At 44.7% G+C, this 21,943-nt stretch overlaps 2 protein-coding genes across 5 annotated transcripts in view; both read right to left on the minus strand.

Moving 5' to 3' along the window:
* Positions 1-1,598: 1,598 nt before the first annotated feature.
* Positions 1,599-4,141, minus strand: SNTN (sentan, cilia apical structure protein). 2 transcript variants are annotated; one of them, XM_072347571.1, is made up of 5 exons: positions 3,938-4,141; positions 3,713-3,840; positions 3,321-3,355; positions 2,650-2,789; positions 1,599-1,791 (listed from the first exon to the last, which is right to left on the minus strand). In XM_072347571.1, the coding sequence occupies exons 2-5, from the start codon at positions 3,811-3,813 to the stop codon at positions 1,633-1,635; spliced, it is 435 nt and encodes a 144-aa protein (XP_072203672.1). In that variant the 5' UTR covers positions 3,814-3,840; positions 3,938-4,141; the 3' UTR covers positions 1,599-1,632. The 2 variants fall into 2 exon arrangements, with proteins under 2 accessions (XP_072203672.1, XP_072203671.1); XM_072347570.1 differs by having other exon boundaries at positions 3,713-4,141.
* A 4,069-nt stretch (positions 4,142-8,210) lies between these two features.
* SYNPR (synaptoporin) overlaps positions 8,211-21,943 on the minus strand; it is a 77,939-nt gene continuing 64,206 nt past the window's right edge. For all 3 annotated transcript variants that reach the window (XM_072347054.1, XM_072347055.1, XM_072347056.1), the window contains 3 exons: positions 16,488-16,686; positions 10,902-11,093; positions 8,211-10,204 (listed from right to left, as the gene is read on the minus strand). In XM_072347054.1, coding sequence (XP_072203155.1) covers positions 9,938-10,204; positions 10,902-11,093; positions 16,488-16,686 — 658 coding nt within the window. In that variant the 3' untranslated portion in view covers positions 8,211-9,937. The remainder of the gene's footprint in view (positions 10,205-10,901; positions 11,094-16,487; positions 16,687-21,943) is intronic.

Consider the following 21,943-nt stretch of genomic DNA (forward strand, 5'->3'; position numbering starts at 1 on the left):
AGACCCTCCTGTGAAGCTCTGGCACCCAGCCCCAGCTCTGCTACATGCACACTGTTTCTCTGCACCTCTGATTCCCTCCTGACCATTTCAATATTGAATTATGTTTCTGACTCTGGATTTCTGCTGTGCTTTGCACAAAGGCTTTTGATCGAAGCCAGGCACTCTGAACACTCGTGCATCACACCAGCTGCAATAGAATATGAAGGGTTGGCACGTGATGAGATGACAGAGTGAACTGATCTGATAAAAGGCTCTTAAGTCATTAACTCAAGTCATGCAAGATTAAGAAACATTTCAGCAATAACAGAAACCGTGTTAGGGCCCTAGCAACTTCAAAGAACACTTTCTTAATTGGCTTCACAGCATTGTTCCTTTTGCCTTTTGTTGTAACAGAGGAACATTAAGAAATTCATCATTTCAAAGTCACCAGTGGCTCTCAAAAAAGCTTTTCAGGGCTGTGCTATGGTTTCTGTACTTCAGTAATAGGAAAAGCCTTCTAGGAACTCATGTTCAATCCATCCTTCTACCTGCTTATTTTGTACGATCCCACAGATATTCTGCCTGGGCTGAAAACAAGGGGCTGGAGGAAGAGGCTGGGGGCACATTACCACCATGAAGCCATGATACTCCTGGAGGCAGAGCTACCAGTTTAAATCCTCACTTTAACCTGTGAATGTTCCACCTCCAGACGACATCCTTGCCCTGGGATCAGCCCCACAGAGCAATCCTTTGCCTGCTGAGCTCCCTTCTGAAACCCATTCAACACTCCTCTCAGCTCCATCCCACACTGCACAATGAAGCAGACCCATCCTCCCAGAACAGCTGTCTGCCAACTCCCTGCTGCAGCTTGTCTTTCTTCACACCAAAATCTATTACAAATCATCCTCTTAGCTCTGAGAACACTACGACCCTTTTTCATGTCAAGGAGTTGAAGCCTGTTACTCAGCTGACACTAATTTCCTCTCTTTTAGCACCAAACTATTTGACCCCTTCCTGCTTAAAAAATTATGTACCAAAGCTAAACAGTTGTTGTATTCTTTTTCAGCTAGGAAGAAAAGGAAATCAAAGGGGTTGCACTGTTTTGCTGGCTCTGTTAACAAACCTATGCTTCGATTAGGTGCCCTTTGCTCATTGTCCCTTCACTTGACCATCCCTTATCTGCTTTCTTCTCACATTTTCATGAAGCTATGGACTCAGTGGATACACGGACCTAGCACATCCCTTGGTCACACGAGCACACCACTGCAAACACTGGACTTGAAATTACTTCCATAGGGGTCACCCATTGAACAGGTCAGACTGGAGAAGGAAATAAAAACAAATGCATCAATAAACAAAGCTCCATTCAGAAGGCTTAGCAGTGGGTTGCCAAGAGCATGGACTCAGGCCAATGTTTACCAAAAGCTGCAGCAGATCTTCCTCGTCTGCCAACCAGAAGCCCCATCAATACTGCCCCATTGGCACTCAGGGCTGCAGCTCCTGGAGCAGCATGAGCCCCAACCAGCACATCACCTACAGGTAGCAGGTTTGGGCAAGGCTTTATTCCATTGCAAAGGCAACAGCAAGAAGGGATGCAGCACTCAGTGTTAGCTCTGGGTGCATTTCACCCCTGCTTTCCTTACAAAGCACCCATCATTTTGTGGATTTCACATTTCTGATCTCCTGCAGCAGGTCAGACAGCAGAGCGAGGCTGACCAGTGAGATCATGAAATCTTCAAAATCAATTTTTTTCTCTGGTTCCTCATCCAGGGCAGAAATGATCTCCTGGTACTTCGGCTTGTCTTCCTGGCCCTGTGGAGAATCATCGATGAGAAAAACATTAAGCATGAAGCTCCTTTTTTACTGCATCACCTGTTAAAAACACCAACCAACAACACAAAAACCCCACAACGAAGCGAGACGCCTCTGTATCTTCCTATTTAGATTTTCAAGTCCACACTCACACTACTTTTTCTAAAGATATCCCAAGAAACTCCACCAGAAATACTGAGCAACCATCTGAATCTAGAACACAGCCTTTAGAAGATGCCCAATGACATGATCTTGTTATTCTTGGAAGGAAAGTTATCATCAGGAACATTTTGAGTCCTAAACATCTCTCTCACTTACTTAATTGGTTAAAAACAAACAAACAAACAACACACACAAACCCTCAACACAAACCAAAAAAGGCACTAGTTTTACAAATGTATTTTTATCACTTTATGAAGTTCCTGCTGTTTTTGGTTTTTAGAGATGGATGGGAGGAGCTTTCCATGCCCTGCTGCTCACTGGTAGAATATGTAATTTTGCAGCATGGGGATGACCCTCCTGGTATCTGGTCAGTGCTCTGGCAAACTACCAGCCACTTACTCAATTGCAATTGGTTTCTTATCCCATACATGCACAGAAACTTGTCATCATCCAAGGGCTTGTTTCCTTGTTGCTTTTGCAATCACAGTAGTTTATTAGCAAGAGCTCAAGCAGGTGTAACAACAGTGGATTATTGCTGTCACTCCTCAGTGAGCCCCATGTTCTTGCTTTATATTGAGACATCTGGTCAACTAAAAATGCTCTCACCAAGCCTAGTGACATCTCACCTGGGATTACCCCATGGATGGATGCACACACAGCAGTGGAACAGAGACGTGGGTGCTCAAACTCACTCACCTGTATGAATCTTGAAAACTGGGTTTGCAGCAGGCTCTTGGTTTCAGCATTGCTGAGTTTGCCCTCAGGGTCAGCAGAGTTGTTATACACCAGCACAGCAGTAGCAAAAGCTTTTTCAAGGTCTGAGCCTTTTTCTAGAGCTAGGGGGGAAAAAAAAAGTTACCAGCCTATCAGAAAAAGCAGTGTTTGTGATATAATTGAAAGGAATCTGTTAGAGGCATCCTGAGTGGGTAGGAATCAGTGTCATTTCATTAAAGTTAATGAGCCTGAAAGTGTCTATACCCACAGAGGACCTAGCCTAGATTTTATATGGAGTGGGCCAGCCCCATACCTCCTGTCCCATACCTGAGTGCAGGTTTTATCACAGCTGAGATATGCTGGGTAGGGAAGGAATTAGGGTGAGGCCTGTCCAGTTACTCCAAAGGGACCTGCCAGCCGACACCTGGGCAGGTGTTGGCTCCCAGGGACCTCTGGCAGGAAAACACAGCCCAACTGGTAAGCATCAGCAGCAGAGCTGTACACTACTTTGTGATGTATTGGGGATTTGGGCTGAAATATTTGGCTGGGTTCATCCCCTTGCTCCTAAACCACACCTGGAAAACCATACGCTCTCTACTCACAGCTACATGTCAGATCCTAGATATATAAATGCTGGGGGTGGAGGCCCTTACCTTTTATTGATGCCAGCTGTTTGGAAATAGGTATGCTGAAGGGAGAGAGAAGAGAGGAACGTTAGTCACCTGATGCACACATATAGTTTCTCTGTAAATGACCTAGCTCATTTTTACTGTATTTAATCCCCCTGAATCCCAAGATTTCCCAAGGGAGACCAGCTTTCCTTCCCAACAGGGAGACCAACATCCTTGGGATGCTTACGGATGGACCCCTTTTCCTGCAAGGACAGGCTGAGAGAGCTGGGGCTGTTCAGATTCTTATTAAATTGCCAGAGAGAGGCATGGCAACCTCTGCTAAGTCCCAGAAAGCTCATTGCAGGAATACACACCCAGACAACGACTTCCTAGCAGAAATCACCATAGATGCAAAAAGCAAAGCCATCACTCACCGCTTGGACATGCCTGCTGCAGCCGGAGGGCTCTTCGTGGTGGGAGCAGGGTTGACAGAGTAGTGTTTGGTGCTGGGGACGCTGGCTCTGCAGCCACACATTGCGCTTGTGATCAGCGTTTGTGATCTCTAAGCAACTCCAGCAACAGCAAACAGGTGGTTGCAAGCTCGGCTCTGTACAAGCAGCCTGCCCACAGCCGTGCCCCATCAATAACGGAAGCACTACCTGGTGATCACAGGACCAGTAAACCCTTGGGATTAAAGCAGCCAGTGGAAGGTGGGGCTGAGGGATCAGTTTTATTTTATTTATTGGCACAAATCTTGCTAATAGAAAACATGCTGCCTGCCTCCTTGCTGTAGATCCTTTCCTAGAGGTGTCCAGGAGGGAATGCTGATCTAAGGCACTGAGCAGCTGCTTTCGTCCCACAGTGGCTGGCGAAAGGCAGCAACCACAGCCACCTCATCCAACCACAGCCACCTCATCCAGCACATCCTTCTAGGGAAAGGATACAGGGTGATATCAAAACTTCCCAGGATGAGTCCTTATGTAACAGGACACATAAAGGAGACTGCAACAGATGGCCTAGAGAATTAAAATGTTTTCCTCATTTAGTAGAAGCTAAATTACCAAAGGCTAATGAATAAGGATGTTCACCACCTTACTGTTCGTGGATTTTAATTATCTTAAAAAGCATGGGAAAAGAGAACCTTTAATTTTCCATCTAAGAGTGTCATTACTCAAACAATTCGGGGCCTTTTTTTGAGAGGTTTAAGCTGTCTTAGATCTCTAGCGCATTCTTTAGGACTGGCTCATGAATAAAACAGAGCCTGTAATTGCAATGACGCAGCCAAAACACATATAATCAATGCTCATTATCCCATCAATTAACACACTAAAATTAAACAAGAATACAGCCTTAGTAATCTGCCATCAGCTTTAAAAAAATAAAAAATAAAAAGCCCCGATATCATGTTGAAGTGATAATTCCCCTTTACATCTGCTGAACCCTACAAGAAGGCATGAAAAGCCTTACAATCCTGGTTAATCCATAGAACAGAAATGCTTGGGCTTAGCAGCATCCAAGGTAGAAATGAGAGCGAGGAGCAGACCCTGTTGCATGTTTATCAGCTCTAGGCAGAGCCAGTTCCTGGGTTTTGGGCTCTTTCCACTGTCAATCAGATTTCAGCTCAGTTTTTTTTTTCTCTCTGTAATTTAACCAACTTTGAGAGCCTGAGCTCTACAACAGGTGATTCGTTTTGCTGGGGCATTAACAAGTTCAGGCAAGCCTGGGCTACACTCTCTCTCTCCAGGATATATTAATTAGTGTACAAAGTGTGTTAGTGCACTACAGATAGTGGGTAGCACAAGGCTAACCTTTGCCTTTGCACATGATCACTTTGAAGACAGTGAGATTTTGGCTGTACGTGTTGATGGTCAGCAAGGTGTGCAGGGAGCGGGGCCATCTGTTCTGCATCTATCTCAATACACTCCATGTGTGAGATATCCAGGTGATCCCATCAAACAACTTTTAGCACATTTCACATGTTAACAATATTGTCTGCATAAAATAGGCAACCTGATACCTACCTCTATGGGAACGCTGTGTGCAGTTCAGTTCAGCTTTCACAGGCATTATTGCCCTCACTTCCTTCTTGGTGCTTTGCCAGAGTTTTCCCCTTCCTTCCATGTGCTTTCTGCCATTCAAGATGACACATTATGACTCAGTGGGGCAGCAGACAGAGGCAGGTGTGGACTTGCCTGTGCTGAGAAAGGCAAGGGATGGGGGCACAGGAGAGCCTAAAGCCATAGGTGCACCCACACCGTCATCCACTTAGCTGTCATTCCTTCAGTAAGCTCTCAGTAGCTCCTTGCTGACTTGCATGGGGACATTTCAAAGTGGAGGTTTTATTTAGAAACAGGGACACAAACAAAAAAAGGAGCTCTATAGAAGGAGGGTGAAGCCAACACCAGCCTCCTGCTGAGGCTTCCTGATTGCCTTCATTGAACTCACCTGCTGCTAAGCATCGTGAAGAAAACTAAACCTTGAGCCACTGCCAAACCTGACCTTCAGAGCACCTCAGCCCATCTCCTCACCATGTGTGTAGCTCTCAGCTGAGCCTGAGTTTGAGCTCTGGGGTCAGGAATGAATAAAATACTAATGAATCCCACTGCTGGTGAAATGCCATTTAAGCAAAGAGACTAGAAACAGGCTGTCTGCAAGGAAACATCCTTAGTCATTGCACATCCAGGCACTCTTCAGATATGGCATGTAATGTTGGTCAGAATCTGCTCGTGCTGCCCCATGGAGCTGCCCAGAAGCAGAGGGTTGCAGAGCTCCATGGGCGCAGGCACCCTGCTGCCTTTGAAGATGTAACACAAAAGGGACAATCCCTGCAGTTTGGGCACTGCATTCATTTTCAGAGCAAAGCCTGCAAATATTATTGCCAAATAATTTCCCCTCTGAGACATGTTTCATGATAGGAAGATTAGGCTTTAAAAAGGTAATGATGCCCATTTAAAAATAAAAAGAACAAACCCTAAAATTTTATTAAAAAAAGCCACAACAATAAAAACATGCGAAAAGAAACTGGTTGCTAAATGAAACCAAAGGGATGTTCCACTTCCTCAAACATTAAAACTTTATACCAAAACGCTCACGAAATCCAAACGTTTACCCTAGAGATGTATGGCATTGATGGATGATGGGGCACTCAGCACCACCTATTAATACTGAAATGCAAATTATTGCTGCTCTTAGAAAATTCCAGGAGGAAAAGCTCTTGGTATTAAATAGCGGGGGAGAATAGAAAGTAATCCTGAAAAAGAATGGCTAAGCTAGGGAAAGCATAAACTACATAGCTATCCATTCACACATACAGAGGTTTAGATTTGAGTCTGCCTCCAAGCTAGTAGACAGAAGACTAAATGCATGTGATGTGACTGCACTGAGAGCACCTGCAGGTTAGAAATAATTATTAATAATTAACCCCATCAGGCAATTGCAGTATGAATCCATGCAACAGGAGCAGGAACTTTCCCCAAGTCCCAGCCATCACAGAAGCTCTGGTATTGGCAGCTCAGTGTCTGCAGTGAAGGAGATTTTATCAATCCAGAAAGTACAGATTTGCTCCCATCTAGGTAGGTAGCTGAGAAATGGTTTAAAAAGAGAAACACATGGGAAAGCAGGAGGGACAGCACAGAAGACCAAGGAACATGTTTTGTTTTTTTTTCCCAGGCTGACCTAGTTATTTAACTAACTGGCAGAGATACTCACTAATGATGAAGAAGGAAAGCACTTGGTTTGCCAGCAGCAGAGGATGCTAGAGTTTACTTAGCTGTTTGTCTTTAAAAAAGGAAGCGTCAGATAAAGTCTTTTCTCTTGCTGCTCAACATTCTGTTACACAGTCACTCTTCTCAGTTCAAATAAATTCCAATTCCTCAGTGCTTGCCAAAGGATAAGCCTTGAACCCAGAAAAAGAGGGGAAGCACTCAAATATATTCTTATGTAACACAGGAAAGCACACGTACCATTTTTGTTTTCACTTTTGCTGCAGCCATAGTGCATTAATCTGAGAAGATGTAGATGAAAAGCTTTTTCATCACTTCTAATTCACAGCAAAGACATCCCTGGAGGACGTATGGAACAACAACCAGCTTATTTGTTCTGTGTGGCAGCAGGGACATAGGCTACCCATGGCCAACCCAGCAGGGAAAGGGGCAAGTCTTCCATGAGAACACGAGCCTCTGTCACTACTCAACTTTTCCACCAGCTCTGCATTTTATGAGACAGCCTTTGCTTAGATTAGGTGTTTCATAAATAAGAAGTCATGTCTTACTTCCAACCCTGGTCTTGTATCAGGAGCAGCCCTTTCTCAGGGGTAACCCTTGAGATCTGGAAAGCCACAGTCCTGTGCTCATGTGGCTACAAGCATTCCAGCTTGTTTGAAATGGGGAATGAACCCAAGCAAAACTCAAGTTTCTGACCCTCAGCACTGCATAGAGAAGTTGGAAAATGCGACCCTGCTCACATATGGCAAAGCTGATGAAGTTTTATCACCCAAAAAAGCCTCTCTACTTCTCAAAGAGAAGCCTGGAGGACACAGTTTATAACAGTCCTGATCAACTCATACAAAGCAGATTTAAAGAAAAAAAAAAAAACACAACACAAGGATAAAGAGTGAAGGAGAGGACAGTAGAATGAGACACAAAGAGTTGTCATGACACAGCTATCCCTCCCCACAAGCACAGATTTCATTCTCTTCTGGCTTGCCTGCATTTAGCTTTTTCCAAACGTACAAATGAAGGAGCAAAAGAACAGAAAGTCCAAATAAGAATTTTCACTGACCCAGAAAATTAGATTTTACTCCCATTTAGCTGTTCAAGCCTGTCTTTCCTACAGGCTTGAGAAATGGCTTTTCCAGCAATCCACAGAACTGGGATAGTTAGCACAGCACTGGGCTAGTCCTATTGGCAGATGGAAAGAGAGGCATAGAGGTGGGCAGATATTAAATTGCACAGTTTAATATATATATTATTAAACTTGTGATAGTGACCATTAAAGACAAGTACCGATAGAATCATCTTGTACTCCACTGCACATTAAAACAATCCTCATAAAGGTGTTGGAAAACAGTAAGAATACGACCAATAATTTCAAGCACAGAGATGATATTCTGTCCATCATAGTTGTTTTGCAGCGACATTTTAATATTATCATACTCTGAAAAAAGTGCATTGTATGCAATAACTTTATTAGGGTCAAATAGATATCACAATATAGATTCATCCACCAAGTAGCCATAAATTGGTTACAACAATCATAGAAGAAACTAAGCTGTTTTAAGCTAAGATGCTTTCAACATTACAGCTCATACAAGATTATATACTGATACACTTTTATTTAGAAATGCAGATGATCAGTTTTGATTATCATATCGTGTTTCAGGCTTTACTTTGTGTCAACGCATTCGATACTCTGCAGTGAGGAATCTCCCAGGGAGAAATCCCAGTGGGCTATGAGCCAGGCACTGGCTATTTTAGCGTGAGTTCCTCTGAACCTGGGCTATTTGGTCAATCCAGTTACATTCTCCAGTAGCACCAAGCTCACGCTCAGAGCGGCAACAGAACAGAGGGAAATCTAACAATCTTTGAACAGCACAGATAGAAAGACTTTCTTACGATAAGAGGGTATAAAGGAATGCTTACGCTTCGTAAGGTCACAACAGTACATGCATTTTTCATGTTTGATTGTACTGAGGAACAGGGCATCTTCAGGTGGCTTTATATACTGATATCTGCACCTCTGTTATCTTAGTTAAATAAATACCTTTGTAAACATATAACACAGTTACTTGGTCCTTATTCTCCACAGCTCACATATAAAGATTCACAAAACATCCATAGAAATAGTGATTTATAGAATGAATACTTAGCTCGGTTAAATGGAATAAACATCGGTCAGGTACCATATATACTACTGAATGCCATTTCAAGGAAAAAACATTTTTGTTACAAAGCATTCAGAACTTGGGTAAGCCATATATTCAACTCTGCAAAATATATAAAAGATGCATACTTCTTTTAAACATACATTTAACAAAACGTAGTGGCAGAAGTTGAGAAGTTCCATTTACACAGTCCAGACATTTGGTAGTATGAAACCGCTTATCCATGCACTAAGTTACAGATGACTCGGTTAATTGAAATAATAGTAAAACCTTCTGAAACAAAAGATGTAATCAAAACAAAGGCTCTGAAGAGTCACAGACAGGCAGTTTTGAAACCGTTACATGCACGGATATACCGAATAATCAGTAGAAATAATAGTAAAACACTTCTGTTTCTCACCAAAATGCAGAAGGAAATTTAATTATATTATGCATATTAAATACTACAGACTTGAGGCTACAAAATGCTTCTACCATCTTAACACATACAAAACTACCATAAAGTTATCTCTACAGTACGCACTACAACATGGACTCCAGGTCACCACCTGTGATGCACACACCCCTGTATATGCCTATCAGGGGCTCAACATGCCAGCTCCAGCCTCGGGCCACCTCCCATCCACCTCAGGAGGTAGGGTCAGATCGTCAACCGACATAGAACTCTGCGTTGTAGTATTAATTTGTGTAAAACCCTTAAAAACCTGGTGCCACGGAAACTTGAGACCCGCTAAATGCTCTATGTGTGAGGGATGTAAGAGCTCACACCGCACGAACTTTAAATCTGATTAGCGAAGGAGGTCGGCCCGCTCTGGCCATAGCTCTGGGGCTGGCTGTAGTCACCCACCTGCCCATAGGAGCCCGGCTGGTTGTAGCCCCCGGCTGGCCCGTAGCTGTCCTGGTTGTAGCCGCTCTGGTTGTAACCACTGGACTGCTTCTCCATGGTGTCTGCGGCGTGCCGCTGTCCCGAGGAGTGCCAGCCTGTCTCCTTAAACACAAACCAAATGTTGCCTGCCCAGAGGATAAAGTTCAAGAATCCAAAGACCTGGATAAGGAGAAAAGGAGTTCGTCACCAACAGCCTGATGGCTTGGACCCCCCATGGTTCTTGAAGAACCAAGGTGCCCCGGTCAATCTTTCTCCCCAGACCTGCCAGAAAGATCTCTAAGGCATGGAGCAAACATTCATATTGACCTTCTATGGTGAACTGACAAGGTGAAGTGCCTATTTTCCCTGCTGTTTTAGTAAATGTGGGATTTTAGCCCAGAGCAGCTTTTTCAAGAACACAATCTAGCCTAAAGAAACATTGGAAGAAAATATTTTAAGAACAGAGAAATGAATTGCCCTGCTGGACTGAAGTCATTTATTTTGTTCTTTAAGCGCATTTTAAACACTGAAATAACACTTAAGCATATCACTGAAACATAAAGACCAATTTTGCATTGCTCTTTTCAAGGCTTTTTAAAGGAATCTGTCAGGCACAACCCCTTTTTCTAAAGCACTGCAGCTGGGGAAGGTTTCAAGCAAAGGACCCCTGTCCTCTACACCCATCACACTCCCAGGTGCTCTGAGTCAGGCTCTATCTTTCCCTTCAGCAAGCTTCTGCTTCCAGATAATCCAGTGGATTCCTTCCACTGACAGGTTTATACCCACTGACTGAGGTCAACGCACAGGCGAAACAGATGAAAATACATTTGTGGGGTAATGGTGTAAGTCATGAAATGTGTAACATTACAACACTTACAACAGAAGTGTTCAGGCTTGACATAACAGGACTGCGAACGGGCAAGCATTTGTTGGACTGCTGTTTGCAGGCTGACATCAGCAATAGCACTTCGTCCGGGTCGGTGGCAATCTTTACATCGGACAGTCCTTTAGCCCAAGCAGATGAGCCCACTAGCCACAAGAAGGAGAAGACCACTGTCACAATGAAATCCTAAAAGACAAATCAGTTGGGAGCATTACAATGGCTTGTCTGTTGAGAAGAAAATAATTTTAAAAGCCATCAGAGAGAAAAAAAAAAAATAAGAACTTGTTATTTCAGAATGAGTTGGGATTACTGCCATCACCTACAGTGCTAATTTCCAGGGTTTTCAGGCTGCCATCGACACCTCCAGCCTAAGGGCAGATCCCTGCAGGTGCGTGGCTGGTGCATGCGGTGCTGAGCTACCCTGGGTGCCTGGGCAGGAGCTGAGCCCTGCAGGGGGCTGTCCCTGGCATGGCTTTCCACTGGGAAGTGTTTCCACCTCAAGCAGAACCTGGAACTGCCTAATCCACAGCCACCAGCTGAGGAGCTTTCTCACCAGCTGCAGGTAAGGCCAAACATCCCCGTTGCACACACCATGCAGCCTCTAATTATCCCCAGCAAACAAACAAACAGAACAATTTGCCAAACACAGAGAGCTCCTCGGTCCTGGCAGCACTCCCAATTCCCATCCATGAGAAAAGAGAGAAGAGGTGCAGCGGTGCCTGCAGACTACAGCCATTCCCCACAGCTCTGCTCTGAAGTTCACTTTTCCCCCAAAAAGGCTCTCTGGAGCATCAGCTTCTCCTTGTCTTGGCCAGAAGAAGTGGCCAAGTGCCACTGTTGCTGTGTGGGTTTGGGGGGAGCTGGGGGAGGAGATGTGATTTTTCAAGCTTTCCCATGTCTTGCTAAAACAGAAGAGCCTTTCTGCTGTCATCTCCCATGCCATCTGTCAGCACACAGCAGATGGCAGAGGTGCCAAAGTCTGACATCCCACTGACTGCATCGCGTCTTGATACCCCCCTCCCTAAGGGGCTGCTTCCCCTCTCCCCTTTAAAGTAAAGGTATACGGCAAAGGATGAGCAAACCGTCATTAAGAAGGCAGTGTTTAGGGTTCTTATTCAAAGAAATAAGTGATCTCTGGAAACATGGTTCTCCTCTTCTCCCAGCACCCCCAACGTTGGGGGAACAAGCTCTTTGTGGCACCAAGAGAGGATGGATGAAGTAGGCACCAGGCACGTCACGAACAAAGGGCTGCTCCGCTCACGCAGATGGGATCACATTAAGTGAGCTTGGATGCTTCCCAAAGGACACATCCTTCCTTTTTAACAGCACCACCATTTATTTTCTGTGGGCTTTGAGTTCCTCTGACCTCTCTTTCTTTGTGCTGCCCAAATGGGTTCTCCTGAAGAGTGCTCTGTGCAGGCCGGGAGCTGACAACCATCTTAGCACCCAACAGGAGCAGTGCAGGCAGAGGAACAGAGCCTGGCAGACGCATTTTCTTCTCAGGGAGATTTCCAGCAGAAGGAATTATTGTACACTTTATGCCTTAGCAGTAACTGAATGAGAAATGAACTCCTAGAGGCAACAGCTCAATTGAAAGTATTTTCTGAAAAATTCCAGCTGGTAGAAATGCCAGATTCTTGCTAAGCTATGAACTATGATGGTATATGCTCTTTTCTTCCTATGAGGCTTGACATATTACCAACCAGGTTCCAAGTCTCACAGAGGGTTCCCACCAGCCCAGTAGTCTGGGATGCACCAGAGGTTTGGGGAATACCTTTGTTAAATGATAATAATTCTCTCTCAGTGTTTCCACACTGTTATAGTTTTGCAAGCGAAGCCAAGCTCTGGAATCAGTGCCTTAACAACAGAATAAATGAATAGCAGATAAAAAGCTGAGGCAAACAGACCAAAACTAATGCAATATAGAAGATAAAACTTGCTAAAAAGAGGACAGTTATAAAAGCAAATGAAGCTCCCCAACTACAGCAGAGGGGTTTGGACATCCCCTTTGTGCTGCGCAAGAAGCAAAACCACAGAATCATCATAGGATGGCTTAGGTCGAAGGAGACCTTAAAGACCACCTGGTTCCAACCCCCCTCCCACAGACAGGGTTGCCACCCACTAGATCATGATGCCCAGGGCCCCATCCTGCCTGGCCTTAAAAAAAAAAGCCCAAAACATGCAACTAGAACATGAATTTGTGCCTTCCTATTTATTTTGAATCGTTGCTAGCCTTCAAGCTTTGGCTGGAGCTTGAACTGCTCTTGTTTGCAAGCAGCTTTGGCTTCCTGGCTGAACATTTTCACAACTCTGGGTGGAACAGAGTTACGAGATAATGACATGCTGAAAATAAAAGTGAATCTCAAGCTAAGTTGTTCTGTGGCTTAATGTCTATCTGGGGAATTTCTCCTTGGTAATTAAAGCCAGAGTGTCTGCATACTAAAACAAATCTTGCATTTGAATGTTTAATATCCCCATAGCAAGCCTTTGTCTTCTTTTGTGGTTTTTTTTTTTTTTCTTCTCTTCCTTTTTGTCTTTGGAACAAGGTAATTTTTGTAGTTGCCCTCCTGAAATGGTGCCTACAGATCTCTTCAGCGTGTACTGTTGTACAGTTACACCATACTCCTAATTGCAAGGTTCCATTTTCAGATCTCAGCTGAGACACTTTGGTCTGCCTGCCTACAGGTGCCTTTGAGAAAAAGGCAAAATAGGAACATGTAGGAGAAAGCAAAAAACAAGATTTAAAGCACACAGGATATCCAAGGGGGGAGTTTCTAAGAACTTGGATTATGCATAGCCAAAAAAAAATCCTTGCTGTCTTTTTCAAGTTGCAGCTTGCTGTTACCACTTTGCCAAGAAGTGCCTACTTGGAGCAAGCTTTGAATGAGTTACACACTTCCAGCTACGGCCTTGGGAACTCGGTCTGCCAGCAGAGCCCTTTGGGAGGCACCAAGGTGTGCAGCAAGGGCACAGTGCGTCCAGAGGAGGTGGCAGAAGTGGGCTGAAATAGCTCTTTGAAGTGCAAAGAATCATTTGGGTCATTCATCATTTTTTGTAACTGAAAATGATAAAATGATTTTGCCTTTTTTTTTTTTTTTTTTTTAAAGAAGGCAAAGTGAAGGAAATAAAATGCTTTACCAAAGACATCTCTAAAGAGAGAGTGAGCAGTATACTTGACTCACGTGGGCCACAACATATGTAAAGAACCAAACAACTTTCTGCTTAATGTGATTGCTCACAGGACTCCAAACGTAAAGGAAAGATCTCCTTACATGGAATCATCTTCATGCACTTCAAGAACGAGATTATCAAGTAATCACTAGAAAAATGAAATCTCTCTTTCCAGAGTTTTATCAATCACTTTTTACCTAAGCCATGTAATGCATTTATGTTAATTGACTGGAATAAAGCGATATACACTTAAAAGTGAAGGTACCTGAGGGTTCGCAGATGCTCTATAACTTCCCAAAGCCAAACACAACACAAGAGTTTAACCAAACCCAGCGCATGAGTTTGACCAAATCTAGTGCATAAGTTTAACCATACCCAATGCATGGTCCTCTCCCAGTCTTATCTGTCCAGGATAACCCCCTGTTCATTAAGCTGGGAATATTTCCTGCCACAGTGTCTCACTTCACACCGTACATTAAAATGTTTTCCCACATTTCCATCCTCTAAATTGGTGCCCAGCGTGGCTCTCAGCACAAGCAGTCAGCCTTTCCCATGTTTGTGTCAACAAGGTGAACTCAAAACATTTGTGACTGAAATCTTCTCCAGGAGTCTCCTGGAACTGTGGTCATTATGTTCTTCCTAATTGTAATGCCTGCGCTCAGGCCTGCTACAATTTGGGATGCAATGACACTGCTTTACTGCCTGTGCAAGAGAGGTTTGAAAAAAAATCTCCTAACATTTCATGTAAAAGAGGTGGGTTTTTTTTTTTGCCTCTATCCACTGATCTTTCAAATCCATCAAGAGGAAAGCAGCCAGTTCTGAGAAGGCGCAGCTTAAAGGCAGATGTCATCCCAGACTGAGCAACTCCCAAGCCAAGAGGAAATGCAAGGCTTAAAGCAGGACTGGTTTTAAATACACAGTTGTGATCAGGCATGGCAGCAGAGGAAAGGGCAAAGTCATCATCTCCCAACCATCACTAAGAGACAAACACCCGACACTGCTTTCATCCCTTGCACAATTCATTGCATCCCTCAGGAGAGCCCTGCAGCCCTGGGAAGCTGCCTTGCACTCCATGCAAGGATGGAACCCCACTTCTGGCAGTATAAGTAACCCTAAGCCACTGCCCAGCACCACCTCCTGGCAGGAGCAGCTCTGCTGTAGGGCACACAGAATCTTCATATTCAGAACAAATAAGGTCACGTAGGCTTGCTTTAAAGACTGGAAAACTGCAAACAGCAGCTTTGGTAACAGGCACCGGTTAAATTTAACTTGTAGATTCAATTACAATCCATTACACAGAACAAATTAAATCAACACCGTGCTGATGCTGTAGCGGATTGCAATGCGCATCCTGTGACAAACATAACTGCAGCAGCTGTCAGCAAACTCCCAGGCAATGACAAATGTCAACATCATAAACTGACACATTAGCACTGTTTTTGTCATTCCTTTTTCCATCATGCAGGATAACGGGGTTAGTCAGAAAAAAAAGAATTATTTTCTACATGGAAATTAAAATGGCAGATCTCTGCAACTAATCCTCTGCATAGACAGTTTGAGATGAGGTATTGCTTGATACCAACTCCATCAAGCAAAGCAAGGCGCTATTTATTCACTGAAGGAGAATGATCCCTGTTGGTAACATGATGCATCCCTACAACCTGCATTTGCAGAGGCCTGGCCTAACTAACATCATGCACCTATCCCTGCCTGGTTGTGATGCTCTAGTGGGTAATGGACATCTCGAACAAAACAGCTCTCCTGGGTTTTACAGCCTTGATGTATAAGAAAAAAAAAAATACACCACAGCATTTCCTTTTCATTGGGCACCTTTAGGAATCACTAAAAAGAAAAATAATGACACAAAGTGACAAGGGTTGCTGGGTGCATGTAATGATAACTGAAAGGCAAGGATGTTCAAAAGTCTGTGCGGAGACATAAATGTGGCAGGAGCTGCAGGTAATTCCGGAAAACCAGCCATGTAATTTTCCAAATCAAAGTCACTTGGCTGCACTCAGCAGTAATTAGCAGAAAGCAATCTCCCTGGCTGGGCATGCTTTCATCTTTCTGCTATCTAATTCCTCCTCTTCCCTTCATTCCTATCAATGGAGCTCTGCTGTCACAGAGCTGCCCTGAACCCAAACCACATGCAACCACCCAGCTCCACATTCACTGTCCATATGGACATCGTCACTGCAGGTGGTGGTGGGGAAGCACAGAGCCCCACAAACACACACAAAACTGTCACCAAGCCCCACTAAGCCATGGTGCTGTAAGTTTAAATCCCCATTACAATATTGAGAAAGGTGAACACAGATGCTTTAGAAGTTGGGCTGCTGGATCTCCTGGACCACATCACAGCCTCAACCACCAAAAATGCTCCTGAAAACACTGCAAATGCACACTTACAATTAGAGGTCCCCTGTTGTTTTCACGGTACTTGTTCTGGAAGAAGATATAAACCACGGTGGCAGCCAGTGAGTAGAGGAAGGCGAAGACCGCGATGGTGACAAAGAACTCTGCCGACGAGGAGAAGTCTCCTATCAAGGAGAGCGTTTCTCGGCGCTTGCCTTCACAAGTGGGAGCATCGAAATTCACTTGATGCAACCTGGAAAACATCCCAAGGAGCACAAGGTGAAGCACAGAAAAAACATTACCTAAATGAAGATATGAATGTATTTACTGTGCACTGATCTCCTGCTTGAATTGCGTGGGCTGTGCTCTTTGGAGCTGCTCTTACACGTGGGGTTAATTCTTGATGAGATCCCAAGCACATCTTTTCATCAGTCTTTCAGTCAATGAGAGAGAAGAGATGATGTTTCTCTGGTTTGGAATTGCTCACTGGCCCCCCCACCCCCTTACTGGGGTTTTGCCATGACAGTAACTGAAATAAAGAGTAACATGAGAAATGAAGGAATTTGGTTCTTGAATTCTTACAGTTGAGAAGAAAACAGGGCTTATCCTCTCTGTTGTGCCTATGAGACGTCTACATCTGTAAGCTCACATCTTCTTTGTGTAACACAGCTCAGTGCACAGCTATTGCAGCTGTTGGCTTCTATATCAAAGGCTCCTGTCTGGCAGCTCCTGTCAGACACTTTTTTGCTTTAACAATTTTAATTTCTGATTCTGAAAGAGAAATAGGGTCCCTAGGGGGGTGCTTTGGCTGGTAGCATTGTGTTGTCCTATCAGTGGCGACATGGGGCCTAAGAAAGGCTCATGCTGTTCTGCTCTGCACTGGGACAGCAAGAGGGGATGAAGCCAGCAGAAAGTTAACAGCAGCAACTAAAGTTATGACCTGGTGCTGAGAAAGGGTGAGGCCTTCTGGGAGACATTCCTCTGCTCAAAGGCAATTAATGTGCGCAGCAGCAAGCCAACAGCAGCCATGAATATATGGCTAAATAAAAAGCCGGGTCCATTGAGGGAAACCAAGATAGATTAATGGAAACTGGAGCATCGCTCAACTTTCTGCCTCTCTTCGTCCAAACAAAGCACATCCAAAGCCTTTTGATCAGCAGCTGAGGCACAGCAGCAGCTATCTGCCACAGGCACTGCACTCCCCCAGCTTCTACCAGTGTTGTTGAGGTGGGATGAAAACATGAGATGTCTGCTCAGATTGCAGACAAGCAGCGCCTGATTCCCCTCCTCAACACAAACACATCAAAGCCCTCTGAGAGCTGAACAAGTGAGAGAGACTAAAGCCTCTGGACATACAGACTGCTTCTTGGCTCAGGTGCAGGGCTTCCTAGCATTAGTTGGGTCTTACTGACCTTTCCTAAAGGCGGAAAGGGGAAGGGGAAGATTTCCTAGTGGCTGCTGTACCAGTTCTGCAGCCTGGAGAGAGAGTGGCTTTGTTTTAACCATCACCAGGACTATGGAAAGCTTCTAAATGCAAGATGTGGGTAGCCAGAAAAGAAAGTTCTGTGCTTTTCTCACCTACAGCTGTGTGGGTGCTGTATGGACACAGAATGAAACTGGGAGATAGGAACCTGGCCCAAAACCTGTGAAATTAACAGCAGGGGGAGTGAATCAGTACAAAACTCCAACTCCATTCCCCAGGGGAACGCAACAGTGTGCACAGAGGCTGTGGCACCACTTTCCTTTGCTATTCTCTATTCTCTGGATTGCATCTCATTTCTTAATCATATTCTATTAACATCTTACTCTTATCTTCCCAGCAGTGTTTTTCTGGCCAAGCATCTGTCAGTGATACCAGATACCCTGTGATCACAGAAGCCTTCTTCTGTCAAGTTATTTTTGTTCACTAGCTTTTCCTTTTTAGATTTCTCCAGCCTCTGAGAAGATGTGCAGTAATTGGTGCCTCTTTTGGCCACTGCACCTCTGCCCAAACAACCGAGATCTCAGCTGAGCAAAGGGCCCCAAAATAGACTGTGACACAGACCTGGGAAGAGAGGATGCTGACTTTCAATACGCGTTTGAAAAGTTCCTTTCAGATTGGGGAGGATCAGTGATAGAAATTTCAGTTTTAGTAATCAAGCCTGCTTTGATCTGGAATGGCATCCCAGAGGGGAAGCTCCAACTTTCCCACCAAAGCTGCTGAGTCAACCTTTATGGGGGCACAGTCGCTCAGTGGTGACTCACAAAAAATTACTTGCATCTACATCTCTGCCTCCTACTTTTGATGTAATTCTCCCTCTTCTGCTTCTCATATGGTCTGACTTAATCTTCATTCATTTTCTCTCATCTCCAATTCTTTACAATCCACCATCTCCTCAGAGCCATCCTAGGCCAGCATCCTCCTTCTGCTGCTTTTCTGCCTCCAGTACCACCCCTGCATTTCCTTCTCACCTCCCCATTTCCTGGGCAATATCAGGAGCCCTGAGAGTGACTCTTTGCAATCACACCCTCTGCTGCTCTTCATTAACATCTGAGCAATAATATTGGTCTTCGTTAGCAGAAGTGATTGTCACTGATTGACAGATAACACAAATAAAGAGCACTTCAGTAAGATATTTATCTGTTTAGGGAAAAAAAGTAATGAAATCATTTTCCCCACAGCAGACTTCCCCCAAACTGGCTATCTGCCCTTCAGGAATGTGATCTTGCAGCCTGCACACAGCAGAGCAGCACTGAGGCCATCCTCGCTGCTCATCACTGACACCAACTCTTCACCTGCTGGGTCTGTTTGTTAACAACAGCCACCAATGCCAGGCTTTCCAAGCTTGAATTCCCCCTAATCCACTTGAATCTGAAGCAAAGTCCACCAAAGGCTGTCGAGTCGCACTGATGAAGCCATGGTAACTAAGGGCTTGCGAGATCTATTCTACCACTTGGCAAACTTTCTGCTGCTGTGAGAAATATGATGACAAGAGAACTGTATTGTCTGGCTTGATAAGACCAAAAAAGGGTAAGAATGTTTTACAGTGGAAAAAAAGAAAAGAAGGGGGATTTTTACATTGTTCCACTACAGCAAAGAGGGGGTTGGCTTTCAGACACTAATTACCTGTGAGCCAAAAACAATGCATGACGCCAGGCACACTGAACAATGCTACAGCTGGAACATGTGCGTGGGGGAGCGTGAGTTGCGCTCTCTTTGTACCAGCGTGAGGTTGTCTTTCCTTCCTGAACTTCTTCCTCAGTGCATTTCTCAAGGGAATTGGCTTTTAATTATGGCCCCTCTCCTTTCCAGCAGCCCAGAACACAATGATCCTGAAGCCATCCAGCACTACCAACAGGCACAGGACAAGAGGCCAAGCAGGAGAGCATACACTGAGCACTCCAATCTCCCCTGACTGAAGAAATCTCTTCCTTCAGAAGTGCTTAGCCTTGAAGCCAACAGAACATGCAATTAATGGCAAGTACTTCAAGTATTATTGATGAACAAGCACAGATTTCCCCTCTTGAGGTTTGATCACTGCCTGGATTAATAAAGACCAGATAAAGCTCTGCTTCTGAAAATTCTCAATGGGGGTTAGCGTTTCTCCATTCCTTTACTAGGATGTGGTGAAAGAAATACAAGCAAGAAAAGAAAAATATTAAAAGAAATATCAAGTTTTGGCAGATTGTCCTATTTTCTGCAAACAGCATCTTGCAATACCACCCCCCAACCCGTCTATGACACGCTTGAGCAAAATCTGCAACACCCACACATGCACTTGCAAAAAATGCAAAGATCTGTGATCCTTGCATTGGGCTTTATTTCCCCCTCGCTTGTTTCTGGGAGTCACACTGTCAATTGTATTTACTGTCTGAAAAGCAATCAGAGAAATACACCACTGGAAATGAGTTACTGCAGGTAGTGACCGTGAAGGGATTTGTTGTGAAATGTTTATCTTAGCTGATAATCTCCAAAACAAGGGACAAATGAGGTTTCGAAATACAGTAGGGAAAAGCTGAAATGCACAGGGCTGAGCTGCTCTGGTGAGACATGAACGCGATGGGGATTTTTGCCTTGCTCTGGGGTACAAAGTGATGTTTACTACTCAGACAACAGTAGAAATCTGTCTGAGAAGACCTGTGCTTGGGCAGTGGGAAACATGAGGTACAGAATGCTCACCTGCCACAACAGACACCCCAGCACTGCCTGAGCATTACCATGAGGTTTCACTCACCTCATCCTGCACACATTTATTCCTACTTCTGTCCTGACAGCTGAACATTCTAATGACCCCATTTGTCACAGCTCTCTTTAGTGGCTTACACCCATTTGGATGCAAGTCTAGAGCAGGCATTGCTTAAAACACAGATGATGCTACCAGGAAGCCAATCAGTAAAACTCCACTGACCTACATTCATTTCTGGTTTATGTCCAGTTAAAATACTGGGAAACACTCACCCCTCTGTGTTTTCAGTCTAAGTTGTCAGGCTCCCAGCGCACTCTTCACATATAGCTGCCGTGCAAACATTTGGCCAGTGCTGTTTTGCTGGAGTGCTGTTTTTAATAGGACAAGCTGTCAGCCACAGTTGCTGTCTCAACACAGCATGCTGCTGCCTACCCAGAGCAGTACGGCATTCACATCCTCTGCTCCTTCCATCTCCATTCTTCACCTCCTATCAGTTCTCTCATTAGCACAGTGAGGCTCTGCAAGTGTTCAGGTCACTAAGAAGCAGAAGGTCAGAACTGTGTGGAGGATGAGGTGTAAAGGCTTTGGTGTAGGGACAACCTCAGTACAACCCTAGTGCCCTGTCCCTGCAGGTAGCATGTCTGGAAGGCCAACAGTATCCTGGGCTGTATCAACAGAGGGGCAGCCAGCAGGGAGAGGGAGGGGATGTGGATTGGGATTGTCCACTTCTGCTCTGCCCTCACAAGGCTCCCAGTAGAGGAGGGATGAGGAGCTGTTAGAGTGGGTCCTAAGAAAAAAGGTTGAGGTAGTTGGACTCATTCAGACTGGAGAAAAGGCAGCTCTGGTGAGACCTCAGTGCATCCTTCTAGAACATGAGGGAAGCACCTTTTAACACAGTCTACTAGGAGTAAGACAAGGAGGGATGGCTTTAGGCTAAAAGAAAGGAAATTTAGGTTAGATGTTAGGAAGAATTTCTTTACTTGGAGGGTGGTGAGGCAGTGGCACAGCTGCCTGGAGCTGTGGTGCCCCATCCCTGAAGGCATTCAAGGCCAGGCTAGAAGAGACCCTGGGCAGCCTGAGCTGTTGGGACAGCCCAGTGGTTAAAACTGCATGGGTTTTAAGTTCCCTTCCAATCCAACCATTCTGTGATCCTATGAAAGCCCCTGGAAAACAGCCCACACAGTGGCTCTGTCCCATGCTCCCGCAGGGAGACGTTGGAACACGTGCCAGCCACAGCAGTGTACCTCCCCAGACTGCACCCGTAACAGGAATTCAAGCCCTACTACTCCATCGTAACACCAAAAAGGAAATACAGTGTCTCATTATAGAACACACGCTGCTGTG

The sequence above is a fragment of the Excalfactoria chinensis genome, chromosome 12 (assembly GCF_039878825.1).
Source record: "Excalfactoria chinensis isolate bCotChi1 chromosome 12, bCotChi1.hap2, whole genome shotgun sequence".
Lineage (NCBI taxonomy): Eukaryota > Metazoa > Chordata > Aves > Galliformes > Phasianidae > Excalfactoria > Excalfactoria chinensis.